At 39.2% G+C, this 27705-nt stretch overlaps 3 protein-coding genes across 10 annotated transcripts in view; 2 read left to right on the top strand and 1 right to left on the bottom strand.

Moving 5' to 3' along the window:
- Window positions 1-1110: 1110 nt before the first annotated feature.
- On the top strand, window positions 1111-9497 carry tmem269 (transmembrane protein 269). Of its 7 annotated transcripts, XM_085395047.1 has the most exons (8): window positions 1132-1374; window positions 1888-1939; window positions 2930-2979; window positions 4843-4990; window positions 5535-5632; window positions 6659-6802; window positions 6915-7115; window positions 7570-9497. In XM_085395047.1, exons 4-8 carry the CDS (start codon window positions 4950-4952, stop codon window positions 7677-7679), a joined length of 594 nt encoding a protein of 197 aa, XP_085251173.1. In that variant the 5' UTR covers window positions 1132-1374; window positions 1888-1939; window positions 2930-2979; window positions 4843-4949; the 3' UTR covers window positions 7680-9497. The 7 variants fall into 7 exon arrangements, with proteins under 7 accessions (XP_085251168.1, XP_085251171.1, XP_085251173.1 ...); XM_085395042.1 differs by lacking the exon at window positions 2930-2979 and having other exon boundaries at window positions 1111-1175; XM_085395045.1 differs by having other exon boundaries at window positions 1130-1175; window positions 2930-4990.
- Window positions 9498-9588: 91 nt separating this feature from the next.
- Window positions 9589-14957, bottom strand: LOC146645676 (tyrosine-protein kinase STYK1). Its single transcript, XM_085395040.1, has 10 exons — window positions 14132-14957; window positions 13888-13971; window positions 13442-13585; window positions 13110-13310; window positions 12842-13023; window positions 12665-12748; window positions 12245-12462; window positions 12044-12084; window positions 11809-11905; window positions 9589-11303 (listed from the first exon to the last, which is right to left on the bottom strand). Exons 2-10 carry the CDS (start codon window positions 13934-13936, stop codon window positions 11132-11134), a joined length of 1188 nt encoding a protein of 395 aa, XP_085251166.1. The 5' UTR covers window positions 13937-13971; window positions 14132-14957; the 3' UTR covers window positions 9589-11131.
- A 179-nt stretch (window positions 14958-15136) lies between these two features.
- The window catches only part of magi3a (membrane associated guanylate kinase, WW and PDZ domain containing 3a), a 107353-nt gene continuing 94784 nt past the window's right edge, over window positions 15137-27705 (top strand). The window contains exon 1 of one of the 2 annotated variants that reach the window (XM_085395037.1): window positions 15137-16421. In XM_085395037.1, the coding sequence (XP_085251163.1) occupies window positions 16115-16421 (307 nt within the window). In that variant the 5' untranslated portion in view covers window positions 15137-16114. Of the gene's footprint in view, window positions 16422-16449; window positions 16974-27705 lie in introns of those variants that run through there. The other variant, XM_085395039.1, reaches the window with a different exon arrangement.

Genomic DNA, 27705 nt, shown 5'->3' with positions numbered 1-27705 from the left:
TCACTCTATAATGACTATATCATGTGTTGCAGTAATACACTATAACAAACCTGAGAATAATAATTTAAAAAAACACGAACACACAAGCAAACAAAAGCCTATTTTATTTATTTTATTACTTATTCAGTTTAGGGTTAAGTAAATAGTGAGTGTGGGTTTTCAAAAGCCACCTGTAAGACCAACAATGATTTTTGACTTTAGAGTTTTCTTTGCCAGTGAAAAGAAGAAAAAATGCTAAGCGGAGGCAGTTAGCAAAGACAAAAAGTCAGACAGCACACCACTTTCTAAATCCTAATATGACTCAGTGTTAAGATAAGATAACCTTTATTAGTCCCACACGTGGGAAATTTGTTTTGTCACAGCAGGAAGTGGACAGTGCAAAAGTTATGAGGCAAAAATTAGAATACAATAAGAATAAATACAGTACACAACTGTACAGAATAGAATAAAATAAAATACTATATACAGTAGAATAAAATAAAATAAATATACAATAAGATAAAAATAGAATACAAATACAAATACTATATACAACTGAGTAAAAATACAACGATGACAGAAAGGATTATTGCACTTAGTATTATCTGTTAAGATTTTTGACTTGTGGTGATTTCATAAGCACATAAATGGATGTGTGCATTAGTTTAATTGATTTTAAACAAAAATTAATTCCATGTAAAGAAAAATAGAAATTCTCCATTCATTGTGTTTCATAATTTATTTTTCATTGTGACAGCTTAATGCCTCAGAAATGTTAAGTAATTGGGGCTTAAGAGGTTAATATGCAAACGTGTTGCAAACAGAAAAGCAGCCACTTAAAGTCATCAAACAAACAAAAATATTTAGATAATAAACAGTGTTGCATATTTGCTTCAGTGATCCACAGCTTTGCGTCACTGAAATATTGATAGCCTTGTAATCACTGAGGTTTCCATATTGTTACATATTAACTTGTGTTCGCACGTCGTATTAGCATGCAAATAAATAAATAAATAATACATGTGTTTTTTCCTCAATGTCACTTCCACTTCAGCGGTAACCGTCAACAGAGTTGAGCAACATTATTTCAGAAAAATCCAGAAACAACAGGGGCGTCACTTCCGGTGGAATGTTCCAACGGACTTATCCTTGGACTTTAAAAGGACCCGCTGAAAAAGTGGCTGGGAAGTTGACAGGTAACCGGTTGTGTGATGACTGTGAAATTGAGGCCGTGGCAGCATTAAACTCAGGCGTTAAATTCATTTTCAAATTGATCTGCTGAAAAACAGAACAAAAATACATAACGAGGAAAAATAAGATTATAGGATCCCAGTGCGTGCGTTTCTCCATCCTTTGATTTGTATACACTTAGTAATCAGTGGAGCTCCTTCGAAGGTAAGATGTGACGCATTTTATATGAAATTTAGATGAAACAAGTACATTTTATACCAAGATTTTAGGCTCGCTGGGCTTTTGTCCAGCTGGTTGTGACGCAGTTGCACATCTTGCTTAAACCTCGATGCTGGGGGTGGGGACTCAAACACCTCTACACATTTAAGATCGGTGTGTATTTTATTCTCAAGTCGTCGGGGATGTGTTTGTTCTGAAGGATGGAGCTGTCTGACCCTGCAGAATCTGTCCGATTCTTAGGATAGAGCGCTGCGCATTAAGGTTTCCGCTGACCAGATGTGAAGGTCCTGTTAGTTAGAACGAACAGACAGAAGGATTTAAGAAAGGGATATTGCATGGCTGTCATTTGTTTAGGATCTTTGGGATGTTTATGAAGATCGTTTCTAATCTCAATTCTCAAATAGTCCCAGTAGATCTGCAATTATAAATAAGGATGTATATATCCGGAACAGTACTGTACGTGTAATAAAAATACTCTTATTTTAATTTGTCTTTCAGTTGTTGCACTTTGAGCCAGACATGATCATGGTCCACCTGACGTCCTCCTCTGGTAGGTTCCCTTTCTCACTCTCTTCTCTTAATCTGGATTACCGTACACCTCAGCATGGGTGTCAGGGATGGAAGCTGAGGTGTACTGGCATCAAATTGGGCTGGAAAACAAATATGATGATGTTTGGACAGAAGTTTTATAAACATACACAGCACGACCAACACATTTTATAGGAGAAATTTCTTCTCGTGTTACAACTTCAGTATTATTATTGTTCATTATTGTATACTGACTATAATTTGTACATATACTAATTATAATGCTTACTTTAGCACCACACCATATTCAGTATGCCCAGTTAACCTTCGTTAACAGCTGTGCATCATTTATGCATTAATTGTAAATTCATCACCATATATTTTTTACTATATGTCAACATTTCAGAACACATTCAATCTAAAAAGTATATAGTTTAAATTGTCCAGTGCATTCACTTAAGATTATCGACCTTTGTGAATCGTGAGCTCTGAGTTTTCCTTGTTTTCCATTTGGTCTTTTTAGTTGTTACCAGGAAACATAGGGTATTACATAACAAAGGTCTTCCCGTCATGCTTTGCACTCATTAGGGGCAACCCAGAAATAGAGACCTGTTTGAAATTGACAGTGCATCTCTGGCTCTGGCTTTCTCCTCTTTTTATTAGTGACCAAGAGAGTGAATTGAGTGGTTAGATTAAAACTTGCCAGTAAAATCTTTTAGCTAGTTTAAGCTGCATGCGTGGTTCTCTAATGATGCTTAGGGTGACAAAAGTTAACCAACTGGATTATATGGGAAGCTTGGCAATTCCATGATTTCCCGATTTAATGCAGAATCTTATCTGCATTAACTGTTGTGCTTTGTTTTTCCTGTAAAAAAAGATTTAGATAGTAATTTAAATACCAAATTGCAATCTAGGCTAAAGTTCTGAATGAAAAGTAAAAAAGCATGCTGTCAAGTTAAAGTGCAAGTGATTGTTGGCTTTCTGTTGTGTCTCATACGCTGTTTTCTTTCAGATGAAGAGTCTCTTGAATTCGCCTGGCTTTGGAATCACAGGAAGTTCAGGGTGAAAAACACTTGAAGGGTTAAATATATTGAAGCTTTGCAGGTCATTATCTGTGCATATTGTCTTGGACAGCACTGTGACTTGTTTTAAAAAATATATTAAAAAAAAAAAAAAAGCTCACAAAAGAGGAGGCAGATAGAAAAGAATTTATTTATTTTTTTTAATTTGTGGGGCCAGTTTTTGTTTTTTGAGGGGGAGTTTTTGGGCTGGAGAGAAGCTGTGTCAGCAGTCATTCCACGTTGCTGACTGCAATAGTGAATGTAGTCTTAATACTGCAAGCTTGTTTTTCATAAAATGCAGTTTATTTCCAATTGTTGAACTGCAGGGGCTTATATTATCAATATTAATAGTGTATACATTGCTTTGAAACAGTATTTGAAACATCCTTCTGTCTTATATTTTTGTTTGTATTTTCTTTGAATGCTGTCTGAGCTTTAAATTTTAAATCCTGAATAAACAGGGAATGCTAATTTAAACTTGTTTATATTTGATAAAAAAAAGTTATTTAATTTCAAAATAAATCAGCTTTTTTTTTTTTTTTTTACAAACTTTGACATTGTTTAATGGTTGCAGCTGAACTAAACAGTCCCAGACCTGAAAACTATAAACACTGTTAAACTTGTTCCTTATTTTAACAGACCATATTTAAAGCCCTTATAAAATGGCTTAAAGGTCTGAGTACTGACTTGCTGTATCAAGCAAAATACAGGAAAAGATAAAGAACCATGTAATTGAATTACAACAATGAGAAACGTTATGTATAAATAGTGAATTTATACAGCATTTATATACTGCTTTCCTAGTCATCCAAACTGATAGAATCTGGTTATAAACTATTAATATTGACAATATAATGAAAAAACAAACCAACTAGGAAACTAGGTGGGTTGCAGGTTAATTTTAATGACAGAGTCCCCATTAAAGCCTGGGCTGCTGTGTTATTAATATTAATGTTAATTTAAGCTGTGTGAATGCTGCTGCCATGTCCTTGTGTAAGGTCAGTTTGTTTTGACCAGAGTTAACAGGCTAATTGATCTCTTGTTTGGTATGTGTCAACGCAGTAGGTCCAACTCACTCTCACTGTAGCCAAGGCTGTATGTAGTAGTCCCCTAAGTATCCATACTTGTTCCCCACACCAGTATTTGTGTGTGTTTGATCCATGATACGAGTTCACATTTGAGTTTTAACACTTACATTCATCCTGTTCAGATTTAGTATGCTATTGACTTATTTTTCAAATACTATCTTTGATCTTAGAGGTTATTGCATGTGATTTTGGACAGCGTTTTGCTACAGTTAAACATGTGTAATATGTTTGATTCATTAGTATAAATGATAATATAACAAGCAGATAATGAGGCAGTCCTTAATGTTGCATGCGGTAGGCTGCACACACCTGACTTAATGTACAGTAACAAATGCATTGTAGTGATCTGAAAAGGGATGAATGTATCGTAGGGTTGGTCTCCAGCCAATAATCATGCATCTTGGTAAGTGCCATTTCTTTTACATAAGAGGAGGGAGTAATATTTTCCTTTAAAAAACAAAATTAAAAGACCTGCATTATGATTCCCATGATAAAGTGTGTAAATACTTCTTTTCTTTCAAGTAATAGATGGTATACTTAAGGTTTAAGATTACATTTCAGAATTGTTACATTTTTTTCTTCTTGTGCTCGAACTAAAGTTTGTCTAAATCCCAAAATATGATTAGTAAACTATACCAATTCAGACACTTGCATCAACATGCCATCTGGTGTGGTCTTCTGTCAGTAGGGCTTTAGCTTTTGTTTTTCTAAAACCTCAGCAGAGATTATTGACCTAACACAGAAAAATACTAACTGCTGTTATCGTTTGGTCTCAGGTTTCTTTCAGTGCACCAAAAAACTCTTTCTGAGCGATCGGGCCACAGAACTTCAGATCAAGGAGTTTGCGCGTAAAAATGCAGCTAATGCACTGTCAGTTGCCAACATGGTCATGGGCATGGCCTCGATTCTCAGCAGCCTTAATGGGTGAGTAAATAAAGGAGTAATGGGTTTTACTTGTCAGCTGCTGGATGGGCGGAGTTTGTAAGGAGGAATCATTATGTGAATGAGTGTGGAAATGAATGATGTTGTGCATCAATAACCAAACTTTAGTCATTAAACACAACGCAATAAAATCAATCAAAATTTCACAAAACCCAGGAATAAATCAGAAAACACAACAGAAAAAATAAAAGTAGTATTTCAGAAGCTGAGCTATAATTTAGCAAACATATAAGTGTTTTCAATTATTGTTATTATTATTATTATTATTGTGGTTTTATTGTTTGTGTTTTCAAACAACAATGTTATTAACATCCTGTGTTTAGCCCATCAAGGAAAATCATAATATTTATAACAGATTACGAGCCGCTCTAGGTTTAGTTTAAAGGCACAGTTTGCTTTCCCAAAAATGGCAATTTTCTGTATATAAAAAAAGAGACTTTTCTAACATTGTCAGAACTTTTGAACTTGCAGACATTTAACCCTTTTTACTTAATTGTTCAACCTAACAATGACTGGCTTTGTTCAGGCACCATCACGCTGCGTGTTGGCTCGTTCTGATTGGCTACCTCCTGGATTTGGCAGATGGAGCAGTTGCCAGGCAACTCAATGCATGCTCTGCACTGGGTAAGTGGAGTGTTGTGGTCAATAGCACTTACCAAAGATACACTTCCACTGTGGTGTTGGCAGGGCTTGCTGCACAATCTTTTTGTCTGAGCTTTTTTAATTTGGCCACACAAAGAGATCCAGTAAAGGGAACCTTTGCAATTGAAAACTCTTCTTATGTTTCCAACAGAAGAGTCATGAATAATTTATGCAATGTTATTTGAGATTCATCAAGTTAACTTCTTTCAAGTTATTTCTGTGCTCTAGACAAGACAAGATGAATGCATATTTAAATACTTGCATATTTATGCTTTAAGGACTATATTTGTGGCTTGTTTACAAAAGAGCCCAATGCCTCATAGTAAAAGGGAAAGTATAAATAGCTTTGACATTGCTTCCAGTCTGCAAATTCCTAATTTCTGAGATCCCAAAATAGTTTTCAGTTGCATCACAATACATTGTTGGCTGCACATTGCACATTGCAGGGGGCTTTGTGTCTCAACAAGCCTTTTCTGCATGACTTTGCAGGTGGGTGTTGTTGTGCCCCCCACGTATTTTGTCAAATGAACAATAACTTTCTGATTAAGCAGCCTAATTCCACGGGATCATGGCCCAATTGTCTATTTTATCCTGTTGCTTTGGGTTCTCGGCATATCTGAAATTGCTAAAATTGTTGACCCTGGACTGTGGAATTCCACCTCGTTCATCTGTGCCGTGGCCTGAATCACCTCATCCTCATCCGCTGAAAACATGCTATGTGCTCCTGAGGGATAAAGAGATAAGGCAGTGGAGAATGTTGTTTATAGAATGCCTGCCTGTTGGGCTGACACTGACATTTCCACTTGAGAAATTTTTGCACATTCACCGCACGGCTGTCACATGACATGGCACTGGCAAAGATCAGTGCTGAAGAGACATAATACATCTACTGTGGCTTTCACGATTAATGTGCTATGCTAATAGAAGCAGTGTGACACAAGCCTTTCTAAAGCTTATTAGTACAGCTATCAGCAGCAAACATGCCAAACCTTCCTTTTTCATGTTCAGGTGCAAAGCTAGATGATTTTGCTGATTTCACGACCTTTGGGATTGCGACGTCATTGCTCCTGAGAACATCTGATCTGCTCGACAACATCCTGTGCATGTGTTACGTCCTTTCTGTCTTTGTCCGCCTCTGTTTCTTCTCCAGTGGTAAGTTTAAAAAAATGTAGTCTTATTTAACACTGTCATTTTCAATTTAGTCTTTAATTTCAATCATCACTTTGCAAAGTAAGGACATAGTTTGTGTTGTTTTTCCTCATAGGCATCCCTTTCATGTATCGTGGCCTGCCCTGTATTTACTCGTCGGCCATCTTGGCAAGTGCCTCTTTGCTGTCGGGGGGAAACATGGCATTGCTCCGAGTCATTGCAGTTGCCATGATCCTCTTCATGATCAGCCAGAACTTTTACCCTCATGACAGAGTGCTGGAGTCGCAGGCCTGGAAGAAAGTAGTCTACGCTGGAGGTAAAGTAATTTTTAAGAATCTGAAAATCTTAACCGGAACTGCCAAAACCTATAAATGTTTTTACTGTTATTTACTTATTTATTCTTAATGAGGTTTGAGCCTCTTACTGCATGTGTTTATGAATTCTAAACTTAACCACAAGGAAACATTTATTTAACTTATCCCAGTCCAAATGTAAATTTAAATCGCTTTGTGCCAAAATTTGAATTTAAATTCATTGAAGCTGCTTTTTGGAAAAAATGTCCTGGCTGTTCCACATTCAAATGTTTTTGTGCTGTGATAAAGATGGAATGCTGGCTAATCAGTCCATTCTGCAGATCAAAGCATCTAGTAAACACCTCGATATTAATAAGAAGTGTTGGGGGAAAAAAACATTATTGAAGCCCAGATAATGAGTGCAACACCTTCATTTCGTGCAGACATTCAGTTTCTTTTTTGTGTTTTTATTCTCAGGAATCATCATGTTGTTCTGCTCTTCCTTCCCTCCTGCGTGTATGTACTACCTGCTGTGGTCTGTCTCCTACATTTTGTTCCCAACATCCCTATGGAGCAGTAAAGTGTAAAAGGGATGCTGGCACGCTTAAAAACACTCCCAAACAGGTTTACCTCAGCCCGTCCAGGTGAACCAAGGCTTACAGATTACTGCTGCGTCTTACTGCTGTGGAGGATTCAAGCTAATTCATGCATCACATGCATGCACTCTGCTTAATGTTTTTATTTTGTTTTGTTTTTTTTAGATGACACCTCTGAGGGAACCTAAAATCAGTAAGAATGATTAGCAAGGCATTTTATGTTACTGGTGAGGATTAACCTTCATCCTGTCATCTATTAAACCCCCTTCTTCAGTATTAATCCAATCTTGGTCAGTATTGGGAGCACATGGCAGCAAGCACATCTACAGTATGATTCTAAATATTATTTTAAAAAATATATATATTTCCAATATTTTCTTACTTCTAACTTGTTGTGGTTTATCGCAAATGACTTAATAATATTTATTTCATAGTGTTGAGTGTAGTTAAAGAAATGGCTACTGAAATAGTAACAATTATGTAGGTATGTGCTCTAATCCATGAATCAAAAGTAATATCTCATTGAGATTCAGAATTTCATGCCCTCTCTGCATCTATACTTTAAAACAAAGTCATTTTAATTCATCCAGTAGACCCATTTTGATTGAAATTATATTTTTTAACGTTTGTTTTTTGGATTGAGATCATTACCGTTTACGGAGAGGTCTTAAATCCAGTGATAAAGGAAAATATAATTATTTAATATGATTGTAGTGTCCTTCACAATTTTGATTTGCTGTTTGAATATATGTTTTAAATAACTTACTGACCAGTACTCTTGTAAGTTAGGGGCTTTTATTTAAGCTTCAAGACTATATGATGCAATAGATTCCCTTATTTCATCAATGTGTGATTATTTTTTTATTGGGTTATTATATGCATTTGCCTCTGTTTTAAGAGGCATTATGGTTTAAATAGTAAGTAAATCCACACTGGACTGTAATGATGTGATGAATTAGTGATGTCACAACAGGTGTCTTTAGAACATCTTATGTGGCATAAGGAGTCAAGTTGAAATACTAAATCCCCAGCAGTTTTCTGCCTCATGTAGTGTGAATTTACCCTTAGAGAGGCTTCCAAACCTTTCCTGCCATCTAGTGGGTAAAATTACTGCACGTTCTGCTTCAACTTAAAGGTAAGATAATGTCAGAGTCAGTGCTGAGTTTGATCACAAGCATAGTGCAGCAGACATTAAACCCGAAGAGGCTGGTGGAGGAAATAATGTGTGTGATGATATTGGCCAGTATATATCTGATCTGAGACAAATCACTTGTTTTGTAGATCTTATTTAGTAAGAACGCATTTTTGAAATCTCTCATTGTGTTTCACAGTGGGTGTTAGTGCCTCTCTGCATTGTGAGTAACAAATGATTATGATTGTTAGGTTTTTCTCTGCATGTATTATTGTAAGGTCTACCTTACAATATAAAGGCGACTGTTGTTGTGATTTGTATAAATAAAATTGAATTGAAATGAGAAGATTATATAGTTTTGTACCAATTTGTTCAGAAGCCCGATGAAATGTGAGCACAGAGTAACAGTTGAATGTGTCTGTTTTCAGGCCTAAAGATAGCAGGGCGGGCAACAAATCATAATTTACACAAATTATGATTTGTTGCCCGCCCTTTAAAAAACCATCATCCTTGAGCTCACACTCAGAGGTGTATGAAATCACTCGCAGTTTAGGTTCAGTGATTTTAGTTACTTTAATCAGTCTTCTGTAAGCCACAGCTTTTTGGAACTTAAGTTATCCCTATTATTCTGCCTTAAAGAGCTATTTGAAGCAATGATAATCAAGTGGAGCACAATTTTACAACACAAGATCTTTGTTAAGAAATAAAAAAACAAAAACAAATGTAATGTCTTCTGATTCAGTTATGATTTAAAATCACTGTAGTTCATTCTCGACATGGTTTACGATAACCAGTGTTACGATTAAAATCGACAGTGAACTGAGCGCAGATGTACTTGTCATTCATTGGTGGATTCAGCTTTTCTGTTTGGGTGTTTCTGGTTTTGAAACTGTAAAGTCACAGTAATTAATGTCTGCATGCCAAGAGCATTATAGATACAAAAACTGTACTTTGCCCAAAGATAGTGGAAAAGTTCTCAAGTATTACTAAAATCTGTGCTTTTAGATCTGTACAATTTGACCACAAGGCTGTATTAATAAAAAAAATAATACTTGGAATTATTGTCTTGATTCATTATATTTTTACTGAACTGGAAATGTTAGAACTCCTGTAGTCACTTTTACCATGTCGGATTGCTATCAACGTCTCAACTAAACCCATACACGGTTATTAATAAATTGTGATTGATCTCTAATGTGAATGTTACTGACATATTTACCATACACTCACTGGACAATTTACCCTTTTGCCTTCAGAGTTCTTAATGACATAGATTCAGCAAGGTGCCGGAAACATTCCTCAGAGATTCTGGTCAATATTGATATGATGGCATCACACAGTTGCTGCAGATTTTCTGGCTGCACATGTATGATGCTAGTCTTCTGGGCCATCACGTCCCCAAAGGTGTTCTACTGGTTTTAGAGTTAGTGGCCACTGGGGGCCACTAGAATACAGAGAACTCATTGTCAAGTTCAAAAACAACATTTTTGAGATGACTTGAAGTTTTCAGCATTGCAGGCATTAGGAGACAAGCACAATGTAGTCATAGAGGGATTGACATGGTTAGCAACAATACTCAGGTGGCCTTTAAATGATGCTCAGCTGGTACTAAGGAGCCAAAAGTGTTTCAAGAAAATACGCCCGACACCATTACATCACCAGCAGGCTATCGAGGTGATACAAGACAGGATGGATCCACACTTTAGAGGGTTTTTTTTTTACTAACTTCTGACCCTACCATTTAAATTTTGTGGCAAAATCTGACACTTATCAAACAGGCAACAGTTTTCCATCTTTTGTTGTACACTTTTGGAGAGACTGTGTGAAATGTAGCCTCAGTTTCCTGAGCTGACAGGAGTGGCACCTGGTGTGATCTTCTGCTGCTACAGCTCATTCACTCCAGGGTTTGGTGTATTGTGCCTTCACAGCATACCTTGGCTGTGCTAGTTTATTTGAGTTACTGCTGTTTTCTTATCATCTCAAAGCAACCTGTCCTCTGGCCTTTGTCATCAGTAAGGCATTTTCACCCCCACTGGGTATCTTTATTTTTCTAGTAAAATAGTAAAATCCTAGTAAAACACTCAAACCAGCTCATCTGGCAATCATATCATGTTTAAAGTCAAAATGTGATAGTTTCTTCTGATTCTTCTTCTGGTCTGAATTTCAGAAAGACTTTTCACTATTTCTTATATACCTACATTTAATGAGTTGCTACCATGTGATTAGCTGATTCAATAACTGCATCAACCAGCACCTGTTGTTGTGCCCCCAACAACAAGTATACCCGAGAAAGTGGCGGATGAGCGTAGGTCTATTCGATCAGTCCTGCCATTCTCTTATATTCAGTTATGTCAATGACCTCAGAAATACAAATCGGTGTTGTATCAGCAATGTGCAGCGAGGACTCAAACAGCTTGATGATGGCTGAAAATGCTGGTCGCTCTTTGAAGCTCCACATCCAACAGTACTTCATCAGGTCATACCTAAATACATATGGAGACATTTAGAATTCATCTGCGTTTCATCTGTTTCACAAGCAAATCAGTATCACTGTCATGGCTGCTTATCATATGAAGCTAACCAATCACAATCCTGGATAGCCTGTCACAAAGACTTTTAAAGTTAGAGGTAAACACTGAGCAAACACTGAGTGAATTAGTGAGCTTTAGAGGTGCTGGTTCTTAGACAAGCCTGATAGCTTCTTGCAGCAGTTTTATATTAAACATGAAAAGACGAGTGTCAATCTTGTCATCTGAATTATTATCAAATCTGCAAACTGCATCTTTAACTCATCCTCATTGCAGGGACTTTAAATCTTAATGGAGTTTTTGTGAGTTTGAACTGACTTTGACTTTGACTATACTGTACTTAATGCATGTATTTATATATATATATATATATATATATATATATATATATACACACACTCCATACAGATTTGTTCATACGTCCCTGTCTATTGCTTGCTTTTAGGTGAATTACACGTACAAAAGTCCACCGCAGTTCTTTGGTCTCTTCATTCGATAAGACGCCTGCAGCTTTGGAAGCACTGTTGAAGGCTTCAGCTCAGGGTATGGAGGGGATCCTGAGGTATGGGAAAAAAGCATTTTTTATTAGCTCTGTAATGTTGTTAATGGTTTGATTGTAGTAATTAGTAGATTTGGATTAAGATAAGATAGAAATGTACTATAAAACTTTGGCAGATAAGATGACAGTACTTTACCTAAAGTGATCAGTTCATATAGTAGGATTCCAAATGACCACCTGGTGTGCGGGGAGAACAAAACAAAACACTGTGACTCATAGAAACATGATTTTTAAAGCATGTAATGCACATACAAGAGCAAAGACAAAAAATGTGAATAATAAAAAATATATATCGTGTGTCTTTGTTTTGTTTCCTTAGCCATAACTCTGCCCTTACACGTCGCTTCTGTCGATACTGAGCAGCATCATAATCCGCTCTGGAGCCTGCCATTTCAATGGCACCTTTGCTGCCCTTTGTCTAATTGCTGAATCCATTTTGCGTCCTTCAAATGCCACGCCCAGGCCAGATACTCGAGCCGAGAGGCCTGGGCCAATTAAGATGTTTCTGGCAGCAACATCACCATGCACCAGCCTGTGCTCTGACATCAGGTAATCCTGGAGGAGGATCCAATTACAGCTAAACATGTCAATCTTTTTGTTGCAACAGTTATTCAAGATTCAAGATAAACAACACTTTCCAGCATCTTGGGGGGAAGAAATGGCAGAATGTCATCTGCTGTAGGGCGTGACATCTAAAATGAACTCGTTTTATTCCAGTTGTGTGTTGGGAATAATTGGTCTAAAAAAAGTGACTCACCAGGCCAGCTGCAATCTGTTTTGCCACCAGAAACACTGACCTCTCAGAGAAGTTTTGCGAGGGATCTGCAGTGCTTAAATTGTTCTGGAGTTAAAAATAAGTCCTTGTCATTGCAATACATTGAATAATTGAAGATTGCCTTTGCCACTGAATAGGTAGAAGGTTTGGATCACTTACATTTCTAAGTGTCCAGAGGAAGTGAAGGAGATTCCCTGGGTTGTAGGCATCTAAAACCAGGTACATGGGTAGACGTTTGGTGTGACAGTGCAGCATCTGCACCACATTTTCATGTTTACACACTGAAGCACAGAAGAGGAGCCACTCAACAAATTCTTTAGCTTCAGGCTTGCCAGAGGCATCTGTATGGGATTAAATTAATAGAATAAAAACTGGACAAGCTTAACTCCAGTGATGACCCTTGCTTTATATCAGATTTATACAGTACCTCGAAGGCACTTAACCACCACGACAGAAGAGGCTCCACCTTTCTTCTTCAGCAGACCTTTACAAATGGGGCCATAGCAACCAGTCTGCCAAAACTCTAGTCCCTCAAGAACACACTCTTCTGGGATTTCCCAGGGATCTAAAGCTGCCGGGACCTTTGGAGGACCTACAGAAGCTGTAGACAGGGATACAATCTGCTGGCCTGATACAAGGGCAAATATAAGTAAATAAGCACTTGGCATTACTATGAGACACTCAAACAGAAATATGTTAGATTTTTAAAGGATTTCACGCTGTTTTAATGAATTGACATATAGTTATTGCAGCTCCTACCATTTTTAAAATGAGGTGAAGTCCTGTGTCGTCGTTCTTTATTTTTACATAGAGTATAAAAAATGAGAGCCACCACTAACACCGTGCTCAGAGCCAACAGGGAAGGGATTATAATGAGGGCAAGTGTGCCTGATGACTCTTCATCTACAAAACAAGTTAAAGAAGCAGGTTCAGAACATTTCAAAGTACACGCTGTTGCTTTCACCATTTCACAATTACTTTTTCACACAGGGGCAGGTCGTTTGTCATAGCTTTTTCCCCCTTGAGAAATTACACCATCATCTAAAAACTGCATTTTGTATTTACCCCGGTAATCTTTGTCTTTGTGACAAACATGCAACAAACTAAGAAATCAGGAAGGGGTCAAATGCTCTAGCTGTCGTGTATACAAGGCAAATGAACTTCCAGCTAATAGCAATGCAATCATTATCATGTTTAAAACTTACAGGATGGACAGAGAGAGGTGTCATTGCTACATTTTGTGTCCACGTCCATTAGGAGCAGGTCGCATTTCTCAAATGTGGGAGAATCTGCAGACCGTATCAACAAAAGCAATTCAAGGGTTGCCAGTCGAGAATTTTATTCCGGTGTTGAGTAAAACTAATTAACTTTGAAGTCATTTGAAAATGAAAAAAACAAAACAAAAAACGAGCAACGCACAGTCTAAATGTTAAAAATTAGTCTTCCTACCTGACACCAGAGGCTCTATTGTGCGGGTGAACAAACATTTACAGACCTTATAATATAAAAATTAACAGCAGTGGGGGAAAAAGAGAAAAGAAATCATAATAACACAGCTGTTATCAGCGGCTTTTCAGAATACAGGCTCGGCACTGTGAGGGCGCTGACCGGAGAGTGGCGCTGGAAAGTTGACTGACTGTTAATTATTAGCAAAGCAACAGAAACGATAACATTAACAGGAGTCATGCTCACACTTAATGCAACCAAAACAGGTTAGTCACTAAACTGTGATGAACACACACACACATCTCACAAGAAATGTGTCTCTGCTTCATCAGACAAAATATGAAAGACAAAGTAGATAACAGGTACGGGCGTTAAGAAAAAGGGGTAAACCAGGTAAAAAAAAATTAAATTAGTGAGCTTAAATAAAATGTATATTTAAATGCGCTAACGCCGATGTTTATTTACTATATTCATATATAATTAATCGCATCGGATGTGTAAGATTAGTTAAAATCTAATAGTTTTACAAGTGAATGTTGCCAGCTGGCGCTTTGGATGACATGCCAGCCTCAGTCTGTTGGCAACCACAAGAGGGCAGACTTGCACAAAAAATCAACAACCACTACTACAATTAACCGACACACAACCTTCCTAGTTCCAGATCTCCAAACGCATTTCACGGACCTAAAGCAACCATGTAAAATTCAGGAATCACTCAGAAGCTGTTGCACTTTGCAATAGGAATACAAAGAAATTTGGAGAAAAAAATCCAAACCGCAGACCAAAGGTCATACACAGAGATAGGTTACCCATCTCTGGCTATCTGCAAGCATGTTCTACGTGAAAATACGCGTCCCCAAGGGGGAACTCCACCTTGCAACGGACTGAAAACACTCACAGAACTCCCACCCTTTGCCATTCACCATTGGCGTAATATACGCGCTTTGGGAACGCCTCCCACATCTCCGATTGGACAGAACTGCCTGCCGTCATAAAAGCAACACGGAAAACGATTAAAAAAAGTTATGGAGCGAAGCCTAATCGGATCACGTCTGTTGCATGCTGCTGCATAGTTTTCAGAATAAAAAAAATCAGCTGTGCTTCTGGAAAAAACAGGAGAGAGCGCATAGCGCGCGACGAGGCGCAACGAGCAGAGTTTCGGTGTTTTGAAAGGATCAGATAACCGATAACCGCTGAGTTCGGGGGAGGACCAGGTGTGTTTTCCCGTTTCTAAGGACTGCCTTGTTGATGTCACCATGGAGGAGTGCTGGCGAGTAGGACAGGTGCGCAGGGTGAAGTTGCCTCAGTGGGTTCGCATGAGGAACTGTCAGTGACAGAGGACTTTTTCAGCAGCTGATGAACCTCGTATAAACCCATTTTTTTTTTCACGTTTTCCTGTATTTTATTTTATTTTATTTTTTAAATAAACTATTTCCGTCAGTGTTGTCAAATGTGCTGGCGTTTCCTGAAGTCCAGAGTGGGATATATGCTATTTTTCCCACGCTTTTCTGACAGGCACTGGTGCGCGCAAACTGCTGGACTCGCCGGTTCCGTCCTGCTCTGTAACACATATCGGGGTGTAACAGTGCGGGGGAAGCTACTGTTGGTTATTAACCGCACATTGCTGTGAACTGGGGTGTGGGATCGAGACGCCCCAGCATCAGAATCAGCACTTTCCGCTTCAATGCGACACTGACGCAGCTGGTCTCACATTCCAGTCGCGGACAGGTGATGCTCGGATAAGTCAATGGAAGGATATTTGATTCTCAGGAGCAGCTGAGCAAAAAACAACAAGCAAACAAACAAACAAAAAACCAAGAGTTGTTTTCCTCGAGATGGAATACACCACAAGGCAGCAGCATCATTAACTTCTCTAATCGGCAATGATTTTTCCGTGCGTCATTGCGTCTTAGGTTTTGAAGCGGTTGTTGCTTTGAAGGACAATCGTTCTTGGACTTCCCTATAGGTTTTCAACATCTACCAACAATGTCCAAGACACTGAAAAAGAAGAAGCACTGGTCAAGTAAAGTGCAGGAGTGCACCGTCTCGTGGGGAGGTTCCGGGGAGCTGGTCACTGTAGCGGAGGTGCGAGGTGGCGCTGAGCTGGGAGAGTTCCCCTATCTTGGACACATAGTGTCGGAGGCGTTGGTGTGTCACGCCGGGAGGCTTCCCAGCATTGGGGACGTTCTGCTGGAGGTTAATGGCACTCCCGTGAGCGGACTCACAAACCGAGACACGCTGGCTGTCATCCGCCACTTTCGGGAGCCAGTCCGCCTGAAGACTGTGAAACCAGGTGTGTGTCCAATGTTATTTTAAATCACTATGACATCCTTACATACGAAAATAAACCTGACACGTGTTTTTTAAAATAATTCCCCCCTGAAAATGAGAACCTGAAAATAAGAACTGTGGACTGGTGTGACTGAGATGAGGAGGTAGCCTGTGTTAAAGTGTGTGCGTGTGTGCGTTTGGTTTATATTTGGAAGCAGACTTGCAGGTCAGCCTTGTATTTTCAGTTGGCCTAAGCATATCTAAATTGTCAATCAGCATACTTCACATTCTTTCATTCATTCATGTGGTGACTCATATTTACACAACCCCTTTACTGGAGTAAAATCCTGCCAGACAGCATTTGTAAAGGGCATGCTGTGTTTCACCATGCTTCCTCATCTTCTCCACATCTGCATGGTTCAAAGATAAGACACGAACCCCCATTAAGGTCACAGGCCTCTGCATGAACTCGCATAATACACATAATCTTCATTTTATCACTGCACAAGTGTCACATCTACACTTGTGAGCTTGTGTGTTCCACATTAAGAGACTCATAATTCAATGCATGAAGGTAAATATACACTGTTATTCAAATATTTGATATATTATGTTCAGTAGATCTGCTCATAGTGCACTTATTGGCTCTGTCTTTGTTGTTATCTTACTTACTAGCGGTAGTTTATAATTCTTCCTGTCCTGCACATACATGCTTAATCAATGCCACTGTATTATATGTGTAAAAACATACCGGATACAAACTAGCCAACTGAAGGAGTGTAAATGGAGGCATAATAGTGGCAAGGGATTTGTTAATGGTTACCTTGCCCTGTTAGACTATGTCATTTCGCTTGCATTGTAAAGGTGAGAATGAGTCTAATTGGATCAATTACACACATGCACCTACTTTAGTTGCCAGAATGCTGCACACACACTTGACTATATTTACTTTGTAGTTGGTTTCTATTACAATACATAAGTATCAATTCTAATATTCTTGGATGTACTGGTGAGATAGATATATATATATATATATATATATATATATATATATATATATATATATATATATATATATATTGCATTAGGTCAGTTCTCAACACCTACACTGTTGCAAACATTTCTTATTGACCTTGTGTTACGTAATGCATTTTAAGTGATGTTCAAGCTGCACTTGCTCATCTCTAGGCTGCTTACCATCAGTTCCTCTGTTCCCCATGGGACCTCACTGTGTGTTTAGATCTGTCCCCTCATCCATGATTAATTCATGCATCATCCATTATTGATGGCCGCTGCCTGCCAGGATGACTAGTGGCTGATGACCAGATCATATGTTAGCCGACTGGCATTCTTGTAAACTTGCATTCTCACGAGATTGCAAAGTTAGGAGAGGAGACATGCAAGTACAGAGCTGTGGATCTTGTGGTTGTTTAGGTTAGGTTTTGTCCCCTTCAGTGAAAAAAAATGTTATAGTACATTATTGCATGTTTACCTTGTGCTTGCAGAGCAAACAGTAAAAGAAGTTAGAAAAGGAATAATTTTTCAGGTGTCTACCTGATGGAAATTTTCCATCTTTTCTTGTTGCCTAGTTTGTCTTCACCTTATCTTCACCCCACAGCCGATTATGGCTTATCGCTACACTTTGCTATTTCCCATCACCTCTGATATTTTACCATATCTAATCTTTTATGTTCATTCTCACTTTTGCCATGATACTTTTTTCCTAATCTTCTTGCATCTATGCGCTCCTCTTCCTACTACTAATTTAACAATCTTGCATTGCCCTTCTACTGGATCATATTAAATGGTAAATGGCCTGTATTTATATAGCGCTTTACTAGTCCCTAAGGACCCCAAAGCCCTTCACACATCCAGTCATCCACCCATTCACACACTGGTGATGGCAAGCCACATTGTAGCCACAGCCACCCTGGGGCGCACTGACAGAGGCGAGGCTGCCGGACACTGACCACCACCAGTAGGCAACGGGTGAAGTGTCTTGCCCAAGGACACAACGACCGAGACTGTCCAAGCCGGGGCTCGAACAGGCAACCTTCCAATTACAAGACGAAGTCCCAACTCCAAATATTAATGTTACCTTTCTGCCACGACAGTTTTGCAGCTTTAAAATCAAATAACATTTTTGTTTTTTCATCAAAGCTGAGAGTTGTTGATGTTTCGCCTCTGCCATCAAGACAGAAAACAGAAGTTTGTCTCTAGTGGTCCTCTGGCTCCTGCCCAGCCAATGCACTCAATATGCAGCTCCCATCCTGAGAGCTGAGCAAGGCAGTAACCTTGAGGGGACGATTGAGAGTAGAAAGGTAGTGACGGCCGTTACCTGTCGCAGTTTAGAGACCTGTGAGTGGGCAGGTCATTGATTAATGCTGTAAACAGACATAGATCTGCTTGTTTTTGCCTCATGGAGCTTAATGGATGGGCCATTTACCTCCCAGGTCCTGAAGCACCTTAGTTACAAATCAGGTCTGTAACTGAAGTTGTTAAAAAAATAAAATTAAAAAAAAAGGCTCTTGGAAAATTTTCTGTCTCTTTTTTTTTTTTTAAAGTCTCACAGATGGATAATGATGATGATAAGACCAATGTTCACTTTTTACAGTGTCATGAAATTCTGTCTAAGGAAAGCACGTGGAAACCTTTCTGGAGGCGAGATTTAGATTGTCACATTTCAAAGTGCTAATTGTTTTCTCAGTTAACACATTTCTCTTTTAGACTTAGAAAGTCTTGTGATAAATGTGGTGTTAAAATGTACCCGCATATAAGTAATGCAAGTATAACATTACAATAAAGCGGGGGATGATTCTGCTGGACCTTTTACTTAAGGTGTTAATAAAAGTGACATTTTCTTTAAAGGAAACAGAAATGAAGTCTTTTATTTTTCTTGATTTTGAATATTTTTCCTTGTTCATACAACAGATGAATTAAGCTTCAGCTAGGTATCTTGAGATGCCACATGAGCCTTTTTATTGCAGAGAAGCGTTTTTTAAAAATTTCTTCATGTAAATCAAAAACACCGGCGATCTAGTCTGTTTGTTTGTCTGTGTGGGTGTGTGTGTCGGGGTGGGTGTGTGTGGGTTGGGAGGAAGGAAGTATTCAAAATATGTAATTCAGTGCAAACACACTCCACTTAATAATACGGGAGTGGTGATGTCAAATGAGCTTCCTCACGCTTGCCTATCCAAAGCACCTCGGGTATCTTGCTTGAGGATTTGAACAATAAAGTCCTTTTTAATGCATGTAACCCCCATTTTAACTAATGAGCCAAAAAAGAATCCTGAAGACATTGCCATGAGCAATCCTGTAACAATAAACTTCAATAATAAAGTAGGAGATAATTTCAGTGGATTTTATTCCACCTGTTAGGCCTTTTTCCTTGGATCTTCTTACGCTGTCATATATCACTAACCTGTGATGCTCAGTGCTTTCCAGGAGTGAGTTAATATGATGAAATGCTTTACTTTCATTCTTAATTTGCTTTGACGACTACCTGAAAATGTGCTTTCATGCGTGTAGTTGATGCTATGGCTGTTGCTGAGCAAATGTCGAATTCAGCACCTTTACTAAGTGCACCTTATGTTTAGCGCTGCAACCAATAATTATGTTCATGACTGAATTCTGTTATTTTCCTGAATGAGTCAAGGTGTTATTTTTCGGCCTATGATTATTTCCATAAACTAACTGTGATGTCTTGAAATGTGCCGTTTGATCAAAGGGACAGTTCGAAATATTCGAAAGATATTCAGTTTTCTGTTATGACACAGAAAAGAACCAAATCCTCAAATCTTAGAAGCTCATAATGTTTGGTGTTTTGTCTGTTAAAGTTATTATTAGTGTAATTCCAGCTGTTTCCATCTATTTAATGGCTTTGTAGATTGTCTTACAGGAAGACAGTCTTGACTATTTTAAATGTTCCTGATTTTGGAATCCATTGCCGAATCACTGGAGGTTTTCTAGTTGTCTTTTTTTTTTCATTACATTGTTGAAAACTGGATTTCTTTACCAACGTTAGCCTCACTTGGTAATTTGCTCCTTTTTCATGTCTAAAGTAGAGACTCTCACTTTCTTTTCTTTTTTGTCTCACCGGTGTAACATCGAGTTTCATATCTCACACGTGTGCCATCAGGAGTACAGCGGAGCATTAAGCGCACAGTTGGTGTTAATGTGATTCCCTCACAGGTTCAGTCAGAGCTTCGACTAAGCTGCTCTAACCCAGCTGAGACGAGCTGTCAGCGTGTGTCTGGTTCTGTGGCTCCTTCTCCCCATGGTAAATGTAACTTCGGTTCCAGTTGCTGCTTTTTTTCCCTGCGCGTCTACTGTGAAGCCCAGGTTTGTCCTAGAATTTACCTTGGAAAGAAGGTGAAAGTTTTTGCATACCCAGATACTTTGAAGTGTATTAGATTTCTCTTTACAATCTGAGTGCCATAAAACACAGTCAGTGTTACAAGTGCAAAAGGAGCTTTATTGGTACCCTTAGTTTCTGCGGTCTCTACTTCATTGGGTTTTTTCTATGCCTGTTAAAGTGTACGCATCTTTACATTTAAGTCACATCCATCCATCATGGCCTCCTACTGGCTGGAATCCCAGCTCATTCCCCAGTCCAAACTTCTGCACCTTTTGCCTTTACACCAATCAGTGACATGGGATGATGGTTTGCTCAACTCCCCAGATGACAGCACTTGCCATGGATGAAGAACATGTCTTCCTCTTCTTTTCTTCCCTCCATCCCTTAGTAGCAAAGCCCCTTCAGTTATTAGTGAAGCCCTCTCCTTCAGTAGCTCCTCCTAAGCACAACTCTGCACTATCTCACAGTCTCCTTGTTCACTTTTGCCTACATCATCTTGCATTCCTCTCCTCCTCTGTTCAATGTTAAGGGGAAAAAAATGACAGAACAGGGACAGTGTAGGTTTGCATAGTAGGACTTATTTAAATTCTTTGATTTCTGCATAATTTTAAAATTTTGTAATCTTCAACAGATGTCAGAACTCCCCCCCCCCCCCCCCCCCCCCCCCCGAGAAGTTTAGCAAACTGGGATTCAACTTCATTCTACGTTGCCAGTCCTGTTCGTAGAGCCGCATTGCAGTAATGAACTGGCCAGCAACAAAGATAGCATCTTCATATGAGCCATACCTTTCATTGGCAGGCGCCACAACTTGGCAGGCATGTTCAAAGGCAGTGGAGATGAGTGTGTGTGCTGATTCACCAAGACTGCCTCTTTCTACTCACTGAGTGGTCATGCTGCGATGTCAGCAGCAGCAGTGTCTTCAGGTTACTGCTGGTGGAAACCGGCAGAGAAGAAACATACACAGAAAAACTTGCACGTTTTCTCCTTTAAGACTCGTTGCCTCCTTTACTCAACTTGACTATTCCTTGGGGTTTTTGCAACAGTGATGCATCTCTACCTTTTTAGCCCCATTTCCTATTAGATGATGTCAGGATCTAAACTGTCCATGTATTTGTTAAGACAACCTGTTTTGCTGCACTACATGAATGAAGCTTTGACATTTTTTAACACTTATTTGCACCGAGAAAGTCAAATCATCCAAGATATTTTTCACTGTGAATGTACGATTCTGTCTGGGGTTTTTTGTGTCCTCTGAGAAAGATATAGAGATCTAGAGAAGGCATCTACTAATGAAATATAGTTAAGCAAAAAATTGTGAGACATTAAAAGCAGTTACAGACTGCACCAAAGCATTCATTCATTTTTACAAAACATTAAGCTTGTGTGTTTTTATTAATTCATTAATGAGTGACTTCTTGCATAGCTTTGGTGAAGCAGTTTGTGTGGTAACAGCTAACTGTTTCTCTCTCATCACCAGTTAACAATATCATTGTTTTGCCACGCTGAGCACTGCTACCAGCTTAACGATAAGAAGTGTTTGTGCCTCCTGTATCGGAAAATAACAGCAGGAGGTAGCAGGGCTGGAGTGAGCTGCTGCCACACAGCACACATGAAGACGATGTGCTTTTAGCAGAAATGCAGCGCCATCTGACTCTCATGTGTTCAAGGACAGACTGGCCATAGACCAATTAACTTAAGAAAAGGTCCCTTTTATCCAACTGTAAGCTGCAACTAAGGACGTTGTTTAAAAGCAGAAATAGAACCAGGCTGTTATGAATCAATATGCAGGTGCTGATGTGGATTGAGGAATATAGGGAGGTAAATCATTTGATAGTTGATTGAACCAAGTTTCCTCCAGATGCACAATCACCGCTGTCTGTGGAGAGCCTGTTTGGGGACTTTGTTTCTGGCTGGGTCCGTACGAACCATCCCCGCGGTGTTACAGCAGAGGCAATAATGCGAACAGAGTGAAGAGGCAGCTGGCATGTCGCTCATTGGAAATTTCCCTGAGAAGGATTTTCTTTTGAAGGAGCTATTGGATTTAAACAGGGGAGGGGAAAAAATGATGAACAGGTGTTGAGAAAAGAAAATGGGGTCAAAGATGGAGGCGTGCAGACAATAGGAGGGAGCATGAAAGTAAGACTGAGCGAGAATAGCAGGAGAAGAAATGGAGGATTTGACAGTGAGGAACAGGTCGAATAAGATGAGAAAGAGCAATAATCATCTCGGGACTGAAAACGATTATGTTACCATTAATCACAATAATGGTATTGATCCCTGTTTTGACTGTCTGAAATGATTCTGCCTGCTGTTCATCTAGGCAGCTCGTACTATTTTAAACACGCTGCACGGTCAGGATTTCCAATTATGTCTGCAAGTAACCAGTTTATGTGCGCTGAATACATATATGTCTGGAAGCGTGCATTATAATGAAAAATTAAGGCACCTTTGAATTGGTGTCCACCTTTGGTCGCTTTTTCAAACCAAATGCAATCATAGAGAAAGACTGCTGCCAGAGTCTCTCCTCCGCAATTTTTCTCCTATTTATTGGTACATCTTTTCAATCATACTGAAGGAAAGCATGGTAGCAGTAATGGGATCTTTCTTTACACTTTGGATAATAAATCAGTTGAGAAGACTCAGTCTCAGAGCTGGTTGGCTGTAGTACTTTAGATTTTGGCCATGCGCCCACATTGGTGGGCCTTTGTCAATACTCATTCTGCAAGCACAGCCCACTCAGCTGTTTAGTTGTGGTACTCCACCTCAAAGAATCAATTTTCAGCCCATTCTGCTTGTGCCCATGACAACATCTCATATCAAACGGATATAAAGCCCACCGCCCTTTTCACACACCTTCAAACTAACTCCCTACTCAGCCAGCTGCTCTCAGGACTGCAGTACGGCTGATGTTTGTGCCAAACCTCTGCATGACAACTGGGGGAGTCAGTTTTTCATGTCTTATCATGAGGCTTCCTCATTTCTTCTTCTGTTCTTTTTTTGGGGGGGTGTTGTTTTTTTTTTTTTAAATCATCCTTTTGAAGAATAAAAAAACCCAGCTACCATGTGTTTCTCTTAGAACACGGATAAGCTTTATTAATAGATAAATTAAACATGCATTAGTAGTTAGGCTTACTCATCTTTGAGGAGTCTTTAGCTGCTTTCAAACTAAACAGTTCAAAAAGGCCCAGACATTTGTGCATTCACGGATCTGAAAAGAATTTAAAACAATTTTAAGAGCCACAAATTGTTTGCAGGAAAGAGAACCGAAAAATGAATTTTCTCTAACTGTTACTAGAATTATGAAGAAACTTCTTGCGTTATCTAAAGATGCTTTTGCTCTGCAGTGGGAGAGGTGGCTGTTTTCTCATCCTCTTATGTTAATAATGCATCGTATGCTCTCCTTTCGCTATCCCTGGTGAGATTTCATGTTCTGTGGAGATGAAGTTCCCAGACTGTCCCCATTAGAATTCATAGGTGTTGGGATCTCAGGCCAGCCAATTTAGCTTGCATTGCATCGTAGCTGCCTTAACAGGTTCTTGATCGGGGCCAATCTCTTCCCTGTTAAGGCAGCTAACGCATCCGTGGCCAATGCGTCTGCCCAAGGCTCTGATCTTTATGAAAAGTTGAGGACACCAGAAGGACGCTGTGCTCAGTATATTTAACTTGCAGCACTATCATGATGTTTTGCCTTTGCACAGAGTACTTGCGAGCTAACAGTGATCGGTGATTACATCCGCTTTGACAGTGTGCCTTCTCACTATTTATTCTGCTCATGAGGACGTTCTCTTATTTCCTTCTAATAAGCAAATGTAGCTCACGAATCACAGAGTCATTCTTGTCCATGAACCAAGAAGAGGACCTACACTCTCTGTGCTTGAGAGGTTTTTTTTTTTTGGTTTTTTTTTTTAAACTCAAGCACAAACACGCCGACAAATCCACCCCCCTTCCTAACGATACACACATTCGCTCTCTTTGGCAGCTGTGTGCCGTCACTGTTCTTCAACCAAATAGACTCAAGGGATCACATGCACATAACTCATTGTTTAAAGTAAGCAGAAGTACGTGTCTCTCTGCAATCCTGACATTGTAGTGATGGTTACAGTCACTCAAGACAATAGTTAGTCAGTTGTTTTTTGTTTTGTTTTTTTTAAGTGTTGCTCAAGCTCTCAAAGAGAGCTTGCTTAAAAAAAGTCCAGTTTTTCCAGTTAAGAAGATAGTTCTGCTATAGTTTGTAAATTAGCACATGCTCACTTTAGGGCATCACTAGTTCTGTATATTTCCCACCATGCACTTGCAACTTTAATCTGCCACTGTCCAAATAACCTCTGGGTATTTGTATTTCCTGTCCTTGTTATCACCTTCTGTAGTATTTAGTTTTCACTGTGTTCCCTGGCATATTACATTTGTTGAGATTACAGACACTGGCTTTGGCTCTGTTAGCTGTCAGTTTTCCAGGGTAAGTTTAAGCAGCTGCTCGGTCAGTGCTATTTGTTCAGTCATCCCATCCAGTCACAGGAAAGTATTTTACTCCAGCAGAACATGTCTCAAAATAAACTAGACTCCTGAGCGATGTTGAGTTACTACAGCTTTATTCCACAATTAATCCAAAGTAATTGAAACATTCCTTGATCTGTTCAATTTCTTTCAGTCATTTTCGTCAATTTGTGTCCTGGAGGAGGAGTTGATTGATTCTTGGCAAATGTTGATCATGTGCGGATATTCTGAATTTGTTGGGCACAGTGAGAAGTGCTGCAAAGTTCCACCAGTGTATTGTTACCAACAGGTGCTTGTTCTGGCAAACATTTTGCAAAGCTTCTGTGGCACTTTTACTTCAAGACGACAGTTTCTTCCTTTACTTAAATCTCAGCTCCTTTGCTTATGTTTTTTCTGTTTATGACTGATACAACACTAGATTTTGCTTCTCTCCTTGGATGACCTACATTTAACCAATTTGAGTTGCACAGAGGAGGACTTAATCTTCTTTTATTACTATAGCGTATCAGCATCAAGGATCAGTCGAGGCTCATAATTTGAATGCCAGTCATCATATTTCTAGTGTTTGTTCCATAAATGAAGTGCTTTCAAGGCACTGCAGCCATGAAGTGTCATAACTCATTGTGATGCGAGTCAAGTTATCACACTGAAAAAGCTCAGAAAATCACACTCAAGTGGATGTAGTCATTGCATGCATTGTCTCTGGTGAATCCATTCACTAAAAAGGAATGTAGCCCAACTGCTGTCACTGTGATGTGGATTCACAATTTGTATTTTCTTTCTCATGTTTATAAAAAGTCAGTTCTGGGAAAAGAAAACTGCAATGATTTGATATGAGCAGACTTTTTGGACATAATCTTAAGTAACTGTATACCACAGCCTAATAATGGAACGCATGAATCTCATGCTGACAGAGTTGCTAAGTGAGCAAAATGGGTTCTTGGCTGAAGAAAAAAGTGAAAACATGAGCAAAGAACTTGTTCTTAAAGGGTCCGAAATTTGGCTCTGGAAAAAGAAGTTGCTGTAAGCTAGTCTGGGGCCAGTGGTCACTCTCGTCTGGCTTTCATGATATCAGACTTCCTTTGGATTGGTCCAAGGCCTAGCAGAGCTGTTATGTAGTGGCATCGCTGCTGTCTCTGTGCCCAGACTGCCTGAAAGCCCATGTGTCAAGGGGCTCCTTAGGATCTGGCAGAGAAGCACAGCTCACACTGATTCAACACTTCTGTTGACAGGCTGTACAGCCAGGTGGAGAAGTAAACACACATGCATACACTGGCAGGGGTAGTCAACACATACACATACTAAAAGTACACGCACAGATGCACAAATGATAGATGAAGTTCAGATTCTTCTTAAAAGACACCCATCCGTTTGTTGAACTCCATGACCCCAACCCCCTCCACCCCCCAACAGCAGAGTAGCATGAAATGGCTCCAGCCTTTGGAGTGAAGAGCAATTGTTCCTGTTGTCTTAAAAGCAGGTCTCCTTTTTTCAGCTTTGTGATCACAATGTGCTGAATCACATGAGATGTGTGATTTACGCTAATCTCGAATCTTTGAGCTTAATTTGCAAATATTACTATTCGCTGTGAAATGGAGGAGGGGTTACCTCGCTCAGGATAAAACATGGTTTAAAAAAAATTCACAACAAAGAGTGATATAGTACAGAAAGAACCCTCAAAGCACAACCCTCTTGGTTGTGCTTTGAGCTTTAGTTATACTGTAAAGATATCATCGTATAATCGACCTTATATGATTCAGTAATTGCCTTTCCTTCATTAGCTTAGCACAGCATATTTCTTGCCTCATTATATCTGGTCATTAATTCATTACCATCATTGATTTGTTGTGTTTTTTACAACATGCCTCTTTTCCTGAGGAGGCCATTTACCATGTCCTCAAAGTTAAGTATGCTAACTTACAGCTCCATGCAAAAAATGTGAAATCACCTCTAATGTCTTTCAAATATGTACAGGAAATATTTGCAAGCATACAGGAAAATACGTTATTTACTTCAAAAAATAGAGTTTGTACAATTTTAATATTTAACAAAAATGTGACCACTATTCTTCAACACAGAACTGTGAACTCCGGGTCTTCAGAAATAGTTCTTCACTGCGTCAGTAGTGTCAAGGTCAGGGCTCTGGGGAGGCCAATCTTTGACCAGTAGTGTTCCAATGTTTTTCTATCCAGGTATGCTTTTACTACATTGGCAGTGTGTTTGGGATCATTGTCACGCTCATAAATGAGGCTGTTTTCATCCCCAACACCACAGGTTGAAACCATGACAGAACCACCACCGTGTTTCGCAGATGGCTGTAGACACTCACTGCTATCTCTCATGTGGTCTCCTCTGTGCATACTCGCCACAATTTGAACTAGAAATTTAAAACTCGAGCTTTCAGCTAGTAACTCTTGATGAATAAGATGTGCAAAAATATTATTTTATCTCAAAC

Source organism: Rhamphochromis longiceps, linkage group LG20 (assembly GCF_057381845.1).
Source record: "Rhamphochromis longiceps isolate RC_006_pf linkage group LG20, R_longiceps_female_GT1.1, whole genome shotgun sequence".
In the NCBI taxonomy this organism is placed as follows: Eukaryota; Metazoa; Chordata; class Actinopteri; order Cichliformes; family Cichlidae; genus Rhamphochromis; species Rhamphochromis longiceps.
Note: the sequence above shows the minus strand (reverse complement) of the source record. Positions and strands in the feature narration are given on the sequence as shown.

What these genes read in the sequence shown, in the direction of transcription:
- tmem269 (XM_085395042.1), top strand. Translation starts at nt 1,909, where the DNA reads ATGATCATGGTCCACCTGACGTCCTCCTCTG. An exon ending in CCTCTGTTTCTTCTCCAGTG is followed by an intron (nt 6,803 to 6,914) that starts GTAAGTTTAAAA and finishes TTTTCCTCATAG; the next exon opens with GCATCCCTTTCATGTATCGT. An exon ending in GAAAGTAGTCTACGCTGGAG is followed by an intron (nt 7,116 to 7,569) that starts GTAAAGTAATTT and finishes TTTTATTCTCAG; the next exon opens with GAATCATCATGTTGTTCTGC.
- LOC146645676 (XM_085395040.1), bottom strand. Translation starts at nt 13,936, where the DNA reads ATGGACGTGGACACAAAATGTAGCAATGACACCTCTCTCTGTCCATCC. An exon ending in AACAGATTGCAGCTGGCCTG is followed by an intron (nt 12,463 to 12,664) that starts GTGAGTCACTTT and finishes ATCCTCCTCCAG; the next exon opens with GATTACCTGATGTCAGAGCA. An exon ending in AAGAACTGCGGTGGACTTTT is followed by an intron (nt 11,304 to 11,808) that starts GTACGTGTAATT and finishes ATATGTATTTAG; the next exon opens with GTATGACCTGATGAAGTACT.